General features: G+C 43.9%; 1 protein-coding gene across 8 annotated transcripts in view; it reads right to left on the bottom strand.

Annotated features, from left to right (window-relative positions):
* The window catches only part of LOC137375763 (ran-binding protein 17-like), a 1,067,965-nt gene that overhangs the window by 820,959 nt on the left and 227,726 nt on the right, over positions 1-19,280 (bottom strand). For all 8 annotated transcript variants that reach the window (XM_068043152.1, XM_068043155.1, XM_068043154.1 and 5 more), the window contains 2 exons: positions 15,414-15,533; positions 5,807-5,953 (listed from right to left, as the gene is read on the bottom strand). In XM_068043152.1, the coding sequence (XP_067899253.1) occupies positions 5,807-5,953; positions 15,414-15,533 (267 nt within the window). The remainder of the gene's footprint in view (positions 1-5,806; positions 5,954-15,413; positions 15,534-19,280) is intronic.

The following is a 19,280-nucleotide window of genomic DNA, read 5'->3' as shown; positions in this document are numbered from 1 at the left end:
TGTGAGGCTGCGGTGCTAACCACTGCACCGCCCTTATTTGTTCAGTACAACTTCCCTGGATATTGTAATTTTGATTTCCTCCCTCCTGATTTACAGCTATTTCTGGGATGTTACATGTATCCTCTAGAGTGAAGATCGATATAAAATACCTGTTTATCTGCCATCTCCTTATTTTCCAGTATTAATTTCCCAGACTCACTTTCTATAGGACCAATGCTCACTTCGTTAACTTTCCTTTTTTTAAGAATCTATAGAAACTCTTACTATCTGTTTTTATATTTCTAGCTAGCTTTCTCTCGTACTCTAATTTTTCCCTCCTTATTAATAGTTTAGTCATTCTTTGCTGCTTTTTATATTCTATCCAATCTTCTGACCTGCCACCCATCTTTACATAATTATGTACTTTTTCTTTAAGTTTGATACTATCTTTAACTTTTTTTAGTTAACCACGAATAGTGGGCGCTCCCCTTGGAATTTTTCTTTCTTGTTGGAATGTATCTATTCTGTGTATTCCGAAATATCCCCTTAAATGTCTGCCACTGCATCTCTATTGAACTATCCCTTAACCTAATTCACCAGTTCACTTTAGCTAGCTCTGCTTTCATGCCCTCATAATTGCCCTTATTTATGTTCAAAATACATGTCTTAGACCCATTCTTTTCTCCCTCAAACTGAATGTAAAATTCAATCATATTATAATCGCTGCTACCTAGGGACGCCTTCACTATGAGGTCATTAATTAATCCTATCTTGTTGCACAACACCAGGTCTAGTATAGCCTGGCCTCTGGTTGGCACCAGAATGTGTTATTCTAAGAAACTATCCCGAAAACATTCTATGAACTTCTCTTCTAGACTACCTTTGCCCATCCGATTTTTCCAGTCTATATGTAGATTAAAATCCCCCAAGATTATCACCATACCTTTCTGACAAGCTCCCACTATTTCTTCCTTTATACTCTGTCCTACCCTGTGGTTACTATTAGGGGGCCCATACACCACTCCCATGAATGACTTCTTGCCTTTCTCATTTTTCATCCCTACCCAAACTGTTTCTACGTCCTGGTTTCCTGAACTTAGGTCATCCCTCTGAAATGTGTTAATACCATCATTAATGAACAGAGTCAGCCCTCTATCTTTTCCTAAAATAAAAGCAAAATACTGCGGATGCTGGAAATCTGAAACAAAAACAAGAAATGCTGGATTCACTCAGCAGGTCTGGCAGCATCTGTGGAAAGAGAAGCAGAGTTAACGTTTCGGGTCAGTGACCCTTCTTCGGAACTGACAAATATTAGAAAAGTCACAGATTATAAACAAGTGAGGTGGGGGTGGGGCAAGAGATAACAAAGGAGAAGGTGCAGATTGCAGTGAACATCAACGCAAGCTCGAGGAACAGCATCTCATCTACCGATTAGGCACACTACAGCCTGCCGGACTGAACATTGAGTTCAATAATTTCAGAGCATGACAGCCCCCCACTTTACTTTCATTTTTAGTCATTTTTAGTTATTTTTTCTTCCTTTTTTTTTACATTCCTTTTTACATTTTTTACAATTTTTTTTGCATTTATTTCGTTTCATCTTAGTTTGTTCAGTTTGCTTACCCACTGTTTTTTTCAGGTTGTTTTTCTTCAGGTTTGCACTTGCTGCTGTTCAATATTCAGTATATTCACACCTAATCTGTACTAATGCTTTGTCTTTCAACACACCATTAACATATTGTTTGCCTTTGCTCCGTGACCTTTTGGTCAGCTATGTGGCCTGGTCCAATCTGCACCTTCTCCTTTGTTATCTCTTGCCCAACCCCCACCTCACTTGTTTATAATCTGTGACTTTTCTAATATTTGTCAGTTCCGAAGAAGGGTCACTGACCCGAAACATTAACTCTGCTTTTCTATCTTTTCCTAGCTTCCTGTCCTTCCGAAATATCATGTACCCTTCAATATTCAGGTCCCAATTTATGTCATTCTGCAGCCATGTCTCTGTAATGGCTATCAGATCATACTTATTTATTTCTATTTGCGTTATCAGTTCAGCTGTTTTGTTTCGAATGCTACATGCATTCAGATATAGAGCCTTTAATTTGCACTTTTATTATTTTTGTAATGTCCAGCCTTGACTGCCGATTTACTCTTAGATTGTATGCTCTTATCCCTTCCTGTCACAGTCTCTTTATCATTTCTCCGATAAATACTTTTCTCTCTTGCCTTGACTCTACTCTTTGATTTACCACATCTTCCCAAATTTGATCCCTTGCCCCCTCTATTTAGTTTAAAACCCTCTCTAATTCCATAATTATATGGTTCGCTCGACCCAGCCCTAACATAGTTCAGGTGTAGACCGCTCCAACAGTACAGCCCCCACTTTCCCCAGTTCTGGTGCCAGTGCCCCACAAGCTGGAACCCACCTCTACCACACCAATCTTTGAGCCATGCATTCATTTCTCTAAACTTATTTGCCCCATGCCAATTTGCATGTGGCTCAGGTAATAATGCAGAGATTATGACCTTTGAGGTTCTGCTTCTTAATTTGGTGCCTAGCTCCTTATACTGACTCTGCAGAACCTCTTTCCTTGTCCTGCCTATGCTGTTGGTACCAACATGGACCACAACGACTAGATCGCCCCTCTCCCATTGCAAGTTCCTCTCCAGCCCTGAGCAGATGTCCCAAACCCTGGCACCAGCAGGCAACACAGCTGTCTGGACTCTCGCTCTTTGCTGCAGAGAACAGTGTCAATCCCCCTCACTATATTGTCTCATACTACCACTACATTCTTTTTTGCTTCCCCCACTTGAATGGTTTCCTGTAACACGGTGCCATGGTCAGTTAGCTCATCCACCCTGCAGCCCCCACTGTCAGCCAAAGAAGCGGAAGCAAGTTAAAGTTATTTCCAAAATTAGTTTTAATCAGGACAAAATTATTAACAGATATAAGATCCAGTTGGTGATACTGGCAGATGAACACCAAACACATCCACATGACATTGCTTTGACCACTATCTTAACACAGGCACTAACTGGTTTATTTTAAATGGTTAACATTCCTGCTAAAATATTGGGCATAGGTATCTCAGACAAATACACTGACCAGAATGCTTTAACAGGAACTTAATACTGAATATATGAAAAATAGATATTTGGTTTGGCTAAAGCAGGGCACATTTTCAAAATTCATGTTTTTCTGGCAAATTTTATGCTTATTAAAATAAGGATGTCAGTGCTAAGGAAGGGAATAGTTTTGTATTTCTGCTATTCAGTACCCAATCACACTTCAGTCTGGCCAGATGCAGAGCTCCTTCGATACTGATCCAACAACATGCTTTAACTGTAACCTCAGACGAACCTTACTGCAATGTCTTTTCCACTTTGCATGCCAGCTATTCTTGTGGCCTCAATGAAAATACTTGCCAACTTATGCTGTCGGTCGACACTCACTGGGAGCTGAGTTGCGGTTATCCAAACCCATTTCACGTTGGACCCTTACAATAGCAGGAGCAGACAAAAGAGACTTTCATCCTATTCGTCTGGATTAGATTGAAACATAACAATGAGGCTTCCCATACCCTCTAATTGTCAGCACTGCAACTGATTTAGGACCTCCTATCGCCCATATACTCCAACCTGTCCAAAATCCAGCTACTGTTCCACTAATCCACCACTTCTGCATTCCACTGACCACCCAACCATTTTATTTATTCGTTCATGAGATATAGGCATTGATGACAAGGCCTACATTTATTTCCCATCCCTAATTACCCTTGAAAAGGTGTGGTGAGCTGCCTTCTTGAACCACTGTAGTCTGTGTGGTGAAGGTACACCTGCACCACTGTCAGGGAGGGAGTTCCAGGATTTTGATCCAGCAACCGTGAAGGAAAAACAATATAGTTCCAAGTCAGGATGGTGTATGACTTTCGAGGTGGTCCCCTTACACCTGCCACTCTTGTCCTTCCCTCACTGGCATACAGTGGCTCCCTGTCCTCTAATGCTGCCAAGCCCAACCAATCTGTTGCATGCTAATCTTTTTCAGCTTGGTAATTCTATAAAAAATACTTTTTCCAAAAAATATAATAGCTAAGATTATAGCACACAAATGATATTTGTACGAGCTAGGTGTCCACTTAAAATTAGGGCAACCAGTTTTATGTTTCACTAACAAACTCCCTCAACAGAAAATTTTGAAGTCAGTGCTTAATTCCACAATATTGATAAAACAGTGAAAGTAAAGACAAAGGGCAAAATCATCAGCTCCAGATCAGCATGGTTTACTTAAATTTCTCATGTTAACTCTGTGACAACTTAACTCTTCGAGACCACTTCACTACTGGCGACTGTGCCTTGAGCTGCCTGGGCCTAGTTTCTGTAATTCCTGCCCTAATCCTCTTGTCACCTATCTATTAATTTTATTTATTTAGAGATACAGCACTGAAACAGGCCCTTCAGCCCACCGAGTCTGTGCCGACCATCAACCACTCATTTATACTAATCCTACACTAATCCCATATTCCTACCACATCCCCACCTTCCTACACTAGGGGCAATTTATAATGGCCAATTCACCTATCAACCTGCAAGTATTTGGCTGTGGGAGGAAACCGGAGCACCCGGCGAAAACCCACGCGGTTACAGGGAGAACTTGCAAGCTCCGCACAGGCAGTACCCAGAATTGAACCTGGGTCGCTGGAGCTGTGAGGCTGCGTTGCTAACCCTGCGCCACTTTGCCATCCCAAATCTAATATCTCCTTATGTGGCTCAGTGTCAAATTTTGCTTGATTACGCTCTTTGAAATGTCTTGGCATGTCTAATTATGTTTAAGATGCAGGTTGTTGTGCCATTCAATAAAAATATTAATTTATTTCCTGAGGTACAGAGAAAGTGTTGATTCTACCAAACGAGACTGAAACTGCCACATCAGGGATGGCATTGCACTACATTGTCTACTTGCCCTCAATTTTACCTTTTTAAGCAGGAAGCATCAATAAAACCTGGAATTAGTGCAAGAGAAACAACATGCAAAATAATGTACAAAATCTACTGTTTTTATTCTTGTGACGTGAGCATCGCTGGCAAGGCCATTGACCATCCGTAATTGCCCTTGAGAAGGTGGTGAAGGTGGCCGCTGTAGTTCATATGGTGTAGGTACACCCACAGTGCTTTTTTCTGTAGTAGTTTGAGAGAATTGAGTGGCTTGCTGGACCATTTCAGAGGGCAGTTAAGAGTCAACCATATTCTTGTGGGTCTGGAGTCACATGTAGGTCAGACCAGATAAGAGTGGCAGATTTCCTCCCTGAAGGACATTAGTGAACCAGATGGGTTTTTACGACAATCCGGAAGTTTCATGATCATTAATAATGAGAACAGCATTTTATTCCAGATTTTATTAATTAAATAAATTTAAATTCCCCCAGCTTCCGCGGTGGGATTTGAGCTCGTGTCTCTGGAGCATTCATCTGGGCCCTTGGATTGTTAGTCCAGCAACATTCCTAATATGCTGCAGTCCCCTATATAATTAGGTACAACTATTGATGTAATTTCTTTCACACAACAAAACATCCCAAAGTGCTTTATAGGTAGAGATCAGAGATGCACAGAAGTAGCATCAAAAATAGTTTTTTAAAAAACTAATAGACCAATTTACAACATAATTGAGTTAACTGAAAATCAGAGCTTAGGAAAGGTAAAATTGGAGTACAATTTTGGGCAAAGGGACAATGTAGGACAATGATGCTTCATCTGTGATAGGATGACTTTGGCGTGACAGAACAGCAATCCTCAGAATAGTCAGGAATTCAATCAAGTTAATGCTTCTTACCTGTAGACTGGTGACTGTGAAGTTAGCAATCAACCTAATGATTTCAGGGTAACCTTCCACCATGACTATTTCACCCAGCTGATAATTGGTCTTTAGCCGAGCCAAAAATCTACAGAATTCATGATAGTTGTTTGCATCAGATAAACCCTGTTGTAAGAAAAAGACAACATAATCAGTGAAATACTTTGTTGGTCCAAAGTAAGAGTGGCATTTAACAGCAGGAAATGCATCAATATTGATGGCAAACTACAAGAACTACAAGATGGTGGAACATTTTCTTGAAAGAAATGTTGGCATCATGTGAACTTCAGACAACAGTCCAGAAATTGCATCATTGCAATTTACACACTCTGAGCACTCACAAAGGAAAAGTACATTAGGTGCAGGAGGTTTAGAGGGGATTTGAGGAAATTTCTTTTTCACCCAGAGGGTGGTTGGAATCTGGAACACACTGCCTGAAGGGGTGGTAAAAGCAGGAACCCTCACAACATTGAAGAAGTATTTAGATGAGCACTTGAAATGCCATAGCATACAAGGCTACGGGCCAAGTGCTGGAAAATGGGATTAGAATAGATAGATACTTGATGGCCGGCACGGAAGGGATGGGACGAAAGACCTGTTTCTGTGCTGCATAACTCTATGACTCGATGAGTATTGGGCAAGGCTCGTCCTAAAATTCTTGATTCAGCTCTGAATTTATTGCCACTCTTTTGGGTAAAATGTTGGAAAAGGTTATAAGAGACAGGATTTATAATCATCTTGAAAAGAATAAGTACATTAGAGATAGTCAGCACGGTTTTGTGACGGGTAGGTCGTGCCTCACAAACCTTATTGAGTTTTCGAGAAGGTGACCAAACAGCTGGATGAGGGTAAAGCAGTGGATGTGGTGTATATGGATTTCAGTAAGGCGTTTGATAAGGTTCCCCACGGTAGGCTATTGCAGAAAATACGCAAGTATGGGGTTGAAGGTGATTTAGAGCTTTGGATCAGAAATTGGCTAGCTGAAAGAAGACAGAGGGTGGTGGTTGATGGCAAATGTTCATCCTGGAGTTTAGTTACTAGTGGTGTACCGCAAGGATCTGTTTTGGGGCCACTGCTGTTTGTCATTTTTATAAATGACCTGGAAGAGGGTGTAGAAGGGTGGGTTAGTAAATTTGCAGATGACACTAAGGTCGGTGGAGTTGTGGATAGTGCCGAAGGATGTTGTCGGGTACAGAGAGACATAGATAGGCTGCAGAGCTGGGCTGAGAGATGGCAAATGGAGTTTAATGCGGAAAAGTGTGAGGTGATTCACTTTGGAAGGAGTAACAGGAATGCAGAGTACTGGGCTAATGGGAGGATTCTTGGTACTGTAGATGAACAGAGAGATCTTGGTGTCCAGGTGCATAAATCCCTGAAGGTTGCTAACCAGGTTAATAGGGCTGTTAAGAAGGCATATGGTGTGTTAGCTTTTATTAGTAGGGGGGTCGAGTTTCGGAGCCACGAGGTCATGCTGCAGCTGTACAAAACTCTGGTGAGACCGCACCTGGAGTATTGCGTGCAGTTCTGGTCACCGCATTATAGGAAGGATGTGGAAGCTATGGAAAGGGTGCAGAGGAGATTTACTAGGATGTTGCCTGGTATGGAGGGAAGGTCTTACGAGGAAAGACTGAGGGACTTGAGGTTGTTTTCGTTGGAGAGAAGGAGGAGGAGAGGTGACTTAATAGAGACATATAAGATAATCAGAGGGTTAGATAGGGTGGATAGTGAGCGTCTTTTTCCTCGGATGGTGATGGCAAACACGAGGGGACATAGCTTCAAGTTGAGGGGTGATAGATATAGGACAGATGTGAGAGGTAGTTTCTTTACTCAGAGAGTAGTAAGGGCGTGGAACGCCCTGCCTGCAGCAGTAGTAGATTCGCCAACTTTAAGGGCATTTAAGTGGACATTGGATAGACACATGGATGAAAATGGAATAGTGTAGGTCAGATGGTTTCACAGGTCAGCGCAACATCGAGGGCCGAAGGGCCTGTACTGCGCTGTAATGTTCTAATTCTAATTCTAATGCAACAGTCAACATTCTGCTTCAGAAATGCATTTAGGCTCTGTAGTGTAAAACAAAAATCAAACAGATCTGCGTCACAGGCACCTACAGCTCAGTAAACATCCCATGCCAGCTGAAGTTGCCTTGCTTGCTTTCCAAAATTGATATGCCAACTCCCTCTGTGCAGCTCAATGAGAATGCAACAGAAACAATGGTCACAATTTTACGACTTCCCCTGCAGGAGCAGGCTGCTGCCGAGGAGAGGGGTGGGGGGGGGTGGTAAAATTGAGTGGGAGGCAGGGGGTGCCTGATGCCTTCCGGCCCCCGCTGCAAATTTTCAAGGGGCCACGGTGTCGAGAAACGACCCACTCGCCCCAGGCCAATCAAGTGGTCAATTAACTGCCACTTAAGGGCCTCCTCCCACCACAGCTGGTATTTTACCAGCGGCCGGTGGGCAGTTGATGGCCCCCAGGAGGCCATCAAGTGAAACCTGGCGGCCTCCTTGCAGGCTGGTGGGGGGGGGGGGGGGGGGGGGACCTCCTGATTGGGTACCCTGTGCCCCATTGAGGCCCCCCTCGATGGTCCAACCGCCCCCACTACACAACACTCCCCTCCCTCCCACAAACCCCGCCACCTTGCCTCGTCGGGGCCCAGCTAATTGTCCCCGGCGAGGCCTCACAAACTCACCTTTTCTCGGGGTCCGGCGTCCCTCTTGCTGCTGAGGCTGGATACAGTCCCAGCAGTAGCCACCACTCCCAGTGGCACTGCTGGGAATCAGAGCTGCCGGCTCGCTGATTAACCAGCAGCTCTTGGAGGCAGGACTTCCTGTCTCAGAGGGGCGGAGGTCCCGCCCAAGGAAAATTAAAGGCCTGGGGCACGTAAAATCCTAACATCGCTCCCAGGCCAGGCAAAGGCAGGCTCGCCCTCGACTCTTTGGTCGGTGGGCAGGGCTTCCCGCCCAACATAAAGTTCTGGCTAAATTGTTTGTTGCTGAGACCAGTGTTTGGTTAATGTTGTAAAAGGCATCAAGCTAACTGCATTTCTGCCACAATCTATTTCTTTTAACAGCTTTTCCTAAAGCCTTAACATCACCTTTTATTGTACAGCTGAGATCCAAAGTGATATCAAGGCACAGGTGCTGAGTAATGTCCACCTCTGATTCTAAATTAGTTGAAGGCCCCACCAAGGCAGTACAGACCACAACTGGTGACTAACTGGTCTGACCACGTCTGTTTGTGGATTGTATTGGAGCAGGGGATAAACTCCTTTGTTCCAAACAGTCTGTTAATATGCAAAATGTCTTTCCAGCCAGGGGCTGGGCAACCCCTTGTCACAGGCCTTCTGTTCCTTCCAGCAACAATTTGGGCGGCACAGTGGCGCAGTGGTTAGCACCGCAGCCTCACAGCTCCAGCGACCTGGGTTCAGTTCTGGGTACTGCCTGTGCGGAGTTTGCAAGTTCTCCCTGTGACCGCGTGGGTTTCCGCCGGGTGCTCCGGTTTCCTCCCACAGCCAAAGACTTGCAGGTTTATAGGTAAATTGGCCATTGTAAATTGCCCTTAGTGTAGGTAGGTGGTAGGAGAATGGTGGTGATGTGGTAGGGATTAATGTAGGGTTAGTACAAATGGGTGGTTGTTGGTCGGCACAGACCTGGTGGGCCGAAGGGCCTGTTTCAGTGCTGTATCTCTAAATAAAAAAAAATAAAAAAATTTGAAATGTAATGTCCATGTGGCAAAATTAATGTGCCTCATTCTTGGCAGGTGGGGGCCTGCGTGGCAATCTCAGACAACGCCATCACCATCCTCGGGTATGACCAGGCCCAAAAGAAGGACAAACCCAGCAGTGGTGGCAGCACTGCAGTATACAGTCGGGAGGCAGTTGCCCTTGGCGTTCTCAACATCGACTCCAGACCCTATGAAGTTTCATGGCATCAGGTCAAACATGGGCAAGGAAACCTCTTGCTGATTGCAACCTACTGCCCTCCCTCAACTGATGAATCAGTGCTCCTCCATGTTGAACAGCACTTGGAGGAAACACTGAGGGTGGCAAGGGCGCAGAATGTACTCTGGGTGGGGGACTTCAATATCCATCACCAAGAGTGGCTTGGTAGCACCACTATTGACCGAGCTGGCCGAGTCCTAAAGGACATAGCTGCTAGACTGGGTCTGCGGCAGGCGATGAGGGAACCAACAAGCGGGAAAAACATACCTGACTTTGTCCTCACCAATCTGCCTGCCGCAGATGCATCTGTCCATTACAGTACTGGTAAGTGTGACAGTCCTTGTGGAGATGAAGTCCTGCCTTCACATTGAGGATACCCACCATCATGTTCTGTGGCACTACCACCATGCTAAATGGGATAGATTTCGAACAGATCTAACAATGCAAAACTGGGCATCCATGAGGTGGTGTGGGCCATCGGCAGCAGCAGCAGAACTGTACTCAACCGCAATAAGTAACCGCATGGCCTGGCATATCGCCCGCTCTACCATTACCATCAAGAAGGGAGACCAACCCTGGTTCAATGAAGAGTGCAGGTGGGCAAGCCAGGAGCAGCACCAGGCATACCTCAAAATGAGGTATCAACTGGTGAAGTTACAACACAGGACTACCTGCATGCCAAACTGCATAAGCAGCATGCGATAGACAAAGCTAAGCGATCCCATAACCAACAGATCAGATCTAAGCTCTGCAGTCCTGCCACATCCAGCCATGAATGGTGGTGGACAATTAAACAACTAACTGGAGGAGGTGGCTTCACAAATATTCCCATCCTCAATGATGGGGGAGCCCAGCACAACAGTGCAAAAGATAATGCTGAAGCATTTGCAACAATCTTCAGCCAGAAGTGCCGAGTTGATGATCCATCTCGGCCTCCTCCCGAAGTCCCCGGCATCACAGATGCCAGACTTCAGCCAATTCGATTCACTCCGCGTGATATCTAGAAACATCTGAAGGCACTGGATACTGCAAAGGCTATGGGCCCTGACAATATTCCGGCAATAGAACTGAAGACCTGTGCTCCAGAACTTGTCATTCCCCTAGCCAAGCTGTTCCAGTACAGCTACCACACAGGCATCGACCCAGCAATGTGGAAAATTGCCCAGGTATGTCCTGTACACAAAAGTCATGACAAATCCAACCCGGCCAAGCCTGATCAGTCTGCTCTCAAGCATCAGTAAAGTGATGGATGGTGTCATCAACGCTGCTATCAACCAGCAGTTGCTAGCAAAAACCTGCTCAGTGACACTCAGTTTGGGTTCCGCCAGGGCCACTCAACTCTTGACCTCAGTACAGCCTTGGTTCAAACATGAACAAAAGAGCTGACCCCAAGAGGTGAAGTGAGAGTGACTGCCCTTGACATCAAGGCAGCATTTGACCGAGTATGGCATCAAGGAGCCCTAGCAAAACTGAAGTCAATGGGAATCAGGGAGAAAACTCTCCGCTGATTGGAGTCTTACCTAGCACAAAGGAAGATGGTTGTGGTTGTTGGAGGTCAATCATCTCAGCTCCAGGACATCACTGCAGAAGTTCCTCAGGGTAGTGTCCTAGGCCCAACCATCTTCAGCTGCTTCATCAATGACCTTCCTTCAGTCATAAGGTCAGAAGTGGGGATGTTCGCTGATGATTGCACAATGTTTAACACCATTCGTGACTCCTCAGATACTGAAGCACTCCCTGTAGAAATGCAGCAACATGTGGACAATATCCAGGCTTGGGCTGATAGATGGCAAGTAACATTCACGCCACACATGTGCCAGGCAATGACCTACTCCAACAAGAGAGAATCTAACCATCTCTCCTTGACATTCAATGGCATTACCATCGCTGAATCCCCCACTATCAACATCCTAGGGATTACCATTGAGCAGAAACTGAACTGGAGTAGCCATATAAATACCGTGGCCACAAGAGCAGGTCAGAGGCCAGGAATCCTGTGGCAAGTAACTCACCTCCTGTCACCCCAAAGCCTGTCCACCATCTACAAGGCACAAGTCAGGACTGTGATGGAATACTCTCCACTTGCCTGGATGGGTGCAGCTCCAAAAACACTCAAGAAGCTCGACACCATCCAGGACAAAGCAGCCCGCTTGATTGGCACCCCATTCACAAACATTCACTCCCTCCACCACCGACACACAGTGACAGCAGTGTGTACCATCTACAAGATGCACTACAGCAACGCAACAAGGCTCCTTAGACACCACCTTCCAAACACGCGTCCTCTACCAACTAGAAGAACAAGGGCAGCAAATGCATGGGAACACCACCACCTGCAAGTTCCCCTCCAAGTCACACACCATCCTGACTTGGAATTACATCATCGTTCCTTCACTGTCGCTGGGTCAAAATCCTGGAACTCCCTTCCTAACAGCACAGTGGATGTCCCTATCTCACATGGACTGCAGCGGTTCAAGAAGGCAGCTCACCTTCACCTTCTCAAGGGCAATTAGGGATGGGCAATAAATGTTGGCCTAGCCAGTGATGCCCACATCCCATGAATGAATTTTTTAAAAAAAATTTAAACCCAGTTCATGCTATTTTTAACAAAACAAAAAAGGACAGGATACAACAATTGATGCTGTTCCATACAATCATGGTGCAATTTATGATTGCTATGATTCCCATCCATTCATCCACTTTCCTAACCCTCTTCCTCCTCTACAAACTAACCATCCATCTCCTGGGGAACACAAAACAAAAGCATGAAGAGAAAACAATCTTTGGTCAATTTACAAAAAAAGCTGGGGAAATTCCTCTGTGAATGCCAAAGGTAATCATGCAAGTATCAGGAGACCATGGTGACTGAGAGTACACAACATCCATTATCCTTATACCTTATAACACAGAGGTCTTCCTCCCACGCAACAACCTTTAGCACACAACCCTGCATGATCGACATGTTCCTCAGCAAAACCATGCTTGTCCCCAAAAATGGTAGCTGTTGGCCTCAAACGCTGACAATCAGCAAGCACATGACACAGTAAAAGTTGCTTTCCAGATGTGTCTAAGTATCAACAATAACAACTTTTATTTGTATGGTGCCTTCTGTATAATAAAACATCCCAAAGCACTTCACAGGAGAATTATATAACAAAAGATGTCTGGAAGCACTTCTTTAAACAAAGGGTAGTGGAAATCTGGAAAACTCCCGCAAAAAGTCAGTGAGGTTAGATCAATTGAAAATTTCAAAACAAAGATTGATAAATTTTTATTAGGTAAGGGAGACTGAAGGTTGCAGAACCAAGGCGGGTAGATGGAGTTACATACAGATAAAACGAACAGAATTACGGAAAAGGCTCAAGGGGCTGAATCACCTATTCGTGTTATAAAATCCTATTGTACTTAAAAATGCCATTCATTCTAAATGATCCTCATTACAAAAATGTATCTCTACAGCTTCTTAAGGATAGTAGTGTATTGCCAGTAGCAAAGAGCATGGTGCAAACATTGCAGCCATTTGGTCTTCTGTAATGCCATGGTACCTTTAATACAGCTGGAGTCTTATGAAGGTGAAGCAAGAATTCTTGTTTGGAAAAGGAGTGAAAAATAAACCCATATGTTTCAAGGGCTAATGTAAAAAATAATTAATTGGGAAGAAAAAAAGAACTTCCATTTATATAGCGCCTTTCACAACCTTAGGGCTTCCTAGAGCACCTCGCAGCCAGTTAATTATTTCCGAAGAGTAGTTATTGTTATAGGGAATTTTGGCAGCCAATTTACACACAGTCAGATCTGCAAACAGCATTACGATTAAAGACAAAATATTTTGTTTTAGAGGGGTTGGTTGAGAAATAAATGTTGGCCAGGCACCAGGAGAACTCCCTTGCGTTTTTTTTTTTGAATAGTGCACGGGATCTTTTACATCCACTCGAGATGGCAGTCGGGGCCTTGAATTAACACCTCCTTCAAAAGACGGCACTTCCAATGGTGCAGCACTCCCTCACTGAATTGTCAGCTTGGATTATGTGCTGAAGTCTCTGAAGTAGAGCTTGAACCCATGACTTTCTGACTGAGCCAGAAATTCTACCAATGAGTTATGGTTAAAATAATTGCCTCTGCATCTATACAAATAACTAACCAAACACCAGAATAACGGTCAGAATTTTCTCAAAAAAAACTATGTTTGATTTTGACACATATTAGAAATAAAAATTCAGGAGTAAAAAATGCTGAAAATCTCAAATAAAACTGAAAATGTTGCAAATACCTAGTTCAGTTCCAATTCCTAAAATGTTAACCTTCAGATGACATGGATTTCCAGCATTTTCTGTTTATCCTGTAAAACCTCGATTATAGAAACTGGATCCTTTTTCACTAATATGTCCTTCATCCAGTAACATGGGCTGTAACCAACATTCTGAAACCCACTCGAGATCCTGAACTCAAATCTTCTTTATAGTCATACAGTCATAGAGAGATACAGCACTGAAGCAGGCCCTTCGGCCCACCGAGTCTGTGCTGACCAACAACCACCCATTTATACTAATCCTACATTGATCCCATATTCCTTACCACATCCCCACCATTCTCCTACCACCTACCTACACTAAGGGCAATTTACAATGGCCAATTTACCTATCAACCTGCAAGTCCTTGGCTGTGGGAGGAAACCGGAGCACCTGGCGGAAACCCACGCGGTCACAGGGAGAACTTGCAAACTCCGCACAGGCAGTACCCAGAACCGAACCCGGGTCGCTGGAGCTGTGAGGCTGCGGTGCTAACCACTGCGCCACTGTGCCGCCCCTTTATAAAGATAAGTTCCATACAAGTATTTAAACTGTAAACAGCACTTTGAAAAACAGATAACTTTTGAGGTTCAAGGCATGGGTCTAGTACAAGAGAACCAACTCAATTAGAGTATTCAATCTCCCGTCTGCAACATAAGAGAAACATGAAAGAGATATTACTTAACAAAGTGAAGCAACATCCTAATTTCTGACGAGTCATCAATCCCCTATTGAAAAATCAACACTTTTGTTGTGTTAAAAAGTTCAATATTTAAATTCTATGCCAATTCTTTTGAACAAATGCATTGTTTATACTTTTGGGTATTTCTAGAAGTTTGGATGGAAATTCATAGATTCTTACATTGATAGATATCTCTTCCTAAGTATTGAGGTGACTAAATTCCAAAACTTGCTCTAAGTAGCAACACCTCAATTTTTTACTTTTTAATTGTACTGATATTGTCACCAAGGGCACTTCCCCACTTTTGATTATTTTAAAACTTTACGGCACTGCTTTTGTAATAGTCAGGGATCAGTCTAATTATGGTAATTTGATTGATGAAACTGTTATGTCTGTCTACGCTTCAAGCTATGTGATGGATTAGGGTCAGATTATCTAGGAGTGAAAGATATTGTTGCAGGCCAATTGCACGGACATGATATTGTAAGATGGTGGCCCAGAGGCAGTAACAACACAACCATTGGCTGTTGGCTAAACATAATCTCAAATGTTCAATCAATTGGATTCAAAATCTATTTCTATCTATTCCACCAATAACAATCTTTTAAAGCATTTGGAAGTTCATTACAACTACATTACAAAAATATGAAATAGCCAGGTTTCTTAAATCAGTACCTGAGGATTTTCAAGTATTCCCTGAACACCTTTCATGAGGCGTGTAAGGAATGTTGCTCGTTCTGTGTTGCTAAACAGTGACCTCCTCACTGAAGCAAGTTGGGCTAAACAGGAAAGTACCTAGAAAATAATGGTACAATGTGATCAACCATGAGAATAAAGCTCAACAAAGTAAACACTTTATATGCGCACTCTTGAAGCAAATGGATATTAATTAATCTGCTAATACAGTTTGAGTTTATTTACAATCAAATAAGGCATCTAAATTCTTCAGCTAAGCTTAAAATGAGGGGGAAAAGCTTCAATTCACTGCAGTGCAATTTACTTTGCAAAATCAAATGTTCAAGCATTTATTCAGTCAGTGATCATTTACAACCAATTTCCTGTCACCTTTCCATGCCAGATTGATGAGGTGTATATCTGCTCACATCAGAATTTAAGAACTCCACTCAACTAAACAATAGCAAGAATAGAAAATACTTGTTTATCCTTTATGTATGCGGAGATCTCTGTTAACATCACTGTGTCATGAAGACCCACCTGCCAAGAATGAGGCATATTAATTTTGTCATATGAACATTAATTTTAAACTGTTGCTGGAAGGAAGAGATGATTCGTTTAAAGAGATCAGCAGTGGCTGGAAAACATTTGAATACTAAGAGACAGTGCCTGGAGACAATAGAATAGCTCCCTGATTCAATTAACCCAAATGGCTTTTGATCACCAGACATGGAATGTGTAAGAAAGTCAGCATTCCAAGAAGTCTGCTAAGATGGAGAATCCACAAATGCAGGAGTTCGTTAAAACAGCTAGTCACACGACTAACCTGCTGGCCCTGGTTTTGTTTGAACTGCTCACAACACAGTTTGGGTCAGATTGCAACTGAACTTGGAAGGAGAAAGCCTCTCTCCTGACTAGCTCTCTCTCTCACGAATCTCCGGATCCACTGAAGTCACTTAAACCTCAAGATAGAAAAGACTCCTACATCGAAACAAGTTTCAAAGTGTGCACTGGGCCCCAACGAAAAGGCAAGACTTAGCGACAATCAAAGACTCTACATCGAACTCAAAGGACCGCAAATAAATCCCAGCTCTTGCCTCAAACTTTTCCCCTTTATTCTTTCTACTTTTATGTCTCTATCTGTGTGTGTTTATCGCGTATGCATGCTAGAGTGGGCCATCATGTATTTATAGTCGTTAACCGAATTAGAGTTTAAGGTTAATAAAGTTCCATGTTTCTTCTTTAAATCTAAGAAAACCTGTCTGGTTGATTTCTTTGCCTTACAATTGGAGAGCAATGAACAAGGATTCACTGAGGGCGAGCTAAAAACACGGTGTTGTAAAAATTAAACCCTGTTACGGTCAAACCAGGCAAAGGCTGAGAGGGAACCCCGAGACCCCTTTCTCACTTGGTGATAACTGGTTTGACTGTAATGCCAGTAACACCACTGCTATCAAGAATCACATTTCATTTTTCTACTTCAGATATAACCACTGCCCTGGCCAAAATTTCTCCCTCAAATAACACCATCAAAACCAGATTAACATAACATAAATATCATTTGCTATTTGTGGAATTCTGCCGTGTGCAAATTAACTACCTTGATTGTCTATGTAACTGAATAGCAAAAGTAATTAATTGGTTGTGAAATACTAATGATGAAGTGCTAAATAAATGCAAGTTATTTCTGCGAAGTTTTCCTACAGTTCCAAGCATCAGTTGTATCAGATACCACAAGGGGATGGGAGGGTTCAAGGAAAAGTCAGGCCAATCAGGATGGAATAAGGACATAACTGTATAAAGTGAGTTTCTCCGAGCAGAGGTAGGAGCAGTGTTACGGACAAGTGAGGGGGGGGGTTTAAGGGCTTCCCTCACCTTGTTAGACCACAACAGGTTTAATTGTTTCTTTAAGTGAATGTACTATCGAATTCAGTAAGTGAAGGACTTACCTCTGATCCCACCCCTTCTGATCTGACCCCTTGCCGTGTATTCACTATACCCTCTGACCTTCCCCTCTCTGACGCTGAATGTTCTGTACGCAGCAAAGGACTCACTTTTATCCCCTTCCGCCCCCACCTCAATGAATTTTGTGCTTGGCATGACATTGAGCTCTTCTTCCGTCGCCTTCGCCCCCGGGCTCACTTCTTTGACCAGGAGTCCGCCCCCCGACCAGCAGACCTCCAGCGGAGTTCCGGACCGGTATGTACAAAAAACATACCTCTGGTAAAAAAAAAACTGAAAAGTGACATCACAGGAAAGCTGTGACCTGATTGGCTGGGAGGGAATTTGTACTGAATTTGAAAATAAAACATTGGTAAAAATTGATTAAAATCCTAATTAACCAATTAATAAGTACAGTAGCTAAACCAGAGGGAGGAGATTACTGTATTTAGTCAGCATTTAATATTTATAGTAGAAATCTAGCACCAGGGACCATATAGTTAATTATAACAATTTAGTCAGGATTTAATAAATATTTATTTATTTTATATTAATTAATTAATTAGTGCCAGAAATGTCAGTTAGAGGGGTGAAGTGCTTCACCTGTGAGACGTGGGAGGTCGGTGACGCTTCCAGCGTTCCGGACGACAACATCTGCAGGAAGTGTACCCAGTTGCAGCTCCTCACAGACCGCATGGATCGGTTGCAGCAGCAACTGGATGCACTTAGGAGCATGCAGGTGGCAGAAAGTGTCACAGACAGGAGTTTTAGAGAAGTGGTTACACCCAAGGTGCAGGCAGATAGATGGGTGACCGCTAGAAGGGGCAGGCAGTCAGTGCGGGAATCCCCTGTGCCTATCCCCCTCTCTAACAAGTATACCGTTTTGGATACTGTTGGGGGGGATGGCCTATCAGGGGAAAACAGCAGCAGCCAGAGCAGTGGCACCACGGCTGGCACTGTTGATCAGCAGGGAGGGACAAAGCGCAGAAGATCAATAGTTATAGGGGACTCTATAGTCAGGGGCACAGATAGGTGCTTCTGTGGACGTGAAAGAGACTCCAGGATGGTATGTTGCCTCCCTGGTGCCAGGGTCAAGGATGTCTCTGAACGGACAGGGGGCATTCTGAAGGGGGGGGGGGGTGAACAGCCAGAGGTTGTGGTACACATCGGTACCAACGACATAGGCAGGAAGAGTGATGAGGTCCTGCAGGGGGAGTTTAGGGAGTTAGGTAGAAAGTTAAAAGACAGGACCTCGAGGGTTGTAATCTCGGGATTACTCCCTGTGCCACGTGCCAGTGAGGCTAGAAATAGGAAGATAGTGCAGCGAAACACGTGGCTGAACAGCTGGTGTAGAAGGGAGGGTTTCAGATATCTGGACCATTGGGATCTCTTCAGGGACAGATGGGACCTGTACAAGAAGGACGGGTTGCATCTAAACTGGAGGGGCACAAATATCCTGGCTGCGAGGTTTGCTAACGTCACTCGGGAGGGTGTAAACTAGTGTGGCAGGGGGGTGGGAACGAGAGCAGTAGGACAGCAAGTGAAATAAATGAGGGGGAACTAGTAAATAAGGTCAGTAAGACTAAGAGAAAGAGCAGGCAGGGAGATGTTGCGGAGCACAGCGGGACTGGTGGTCTGAAGTGCATTTGTTTCAATGCAAGAAGTATAACAGGTAAGGCAGATGAACTTAGAGCTTGGATTAGTACTTGGAACTATGATGTTGTTGCTATTACAGAGACTTGGTTGAGGGAAGGACAGGATTGGCAGATAAATGTTCCAGGATTTAGAAGTTTCAGGCGGGATAGAGGGGGATGTAAAAGGGGTGGGAGAGTTGCATTACTGGCTACGGAGAATATCACAGCTGGACTGCGGGAGGACACCTCGGAGGGGTCATGCAGCGAGGCAATATGGGTGGAGCTCAGGAAT

This window comes from Heterodontus francisci, chromosome 12 (assembly GCF_036365525.1).
Source record: "Heterodontus francisci isolate sHetFra1 chromosome 12, sHetFra1.hap1, whole genome shotgun sequence".
In the NCBI taxonomy this organism is placed as follows: Eukaryota; Metazoa; Chordata; class Chondrichthyes; order Heterodontiformes; family Heterodontidae; genus Heterodontus; species Heterodontus francisci.
This window is presented reverse-complemented; position numbering and strand designations above follow the sequence as displayed.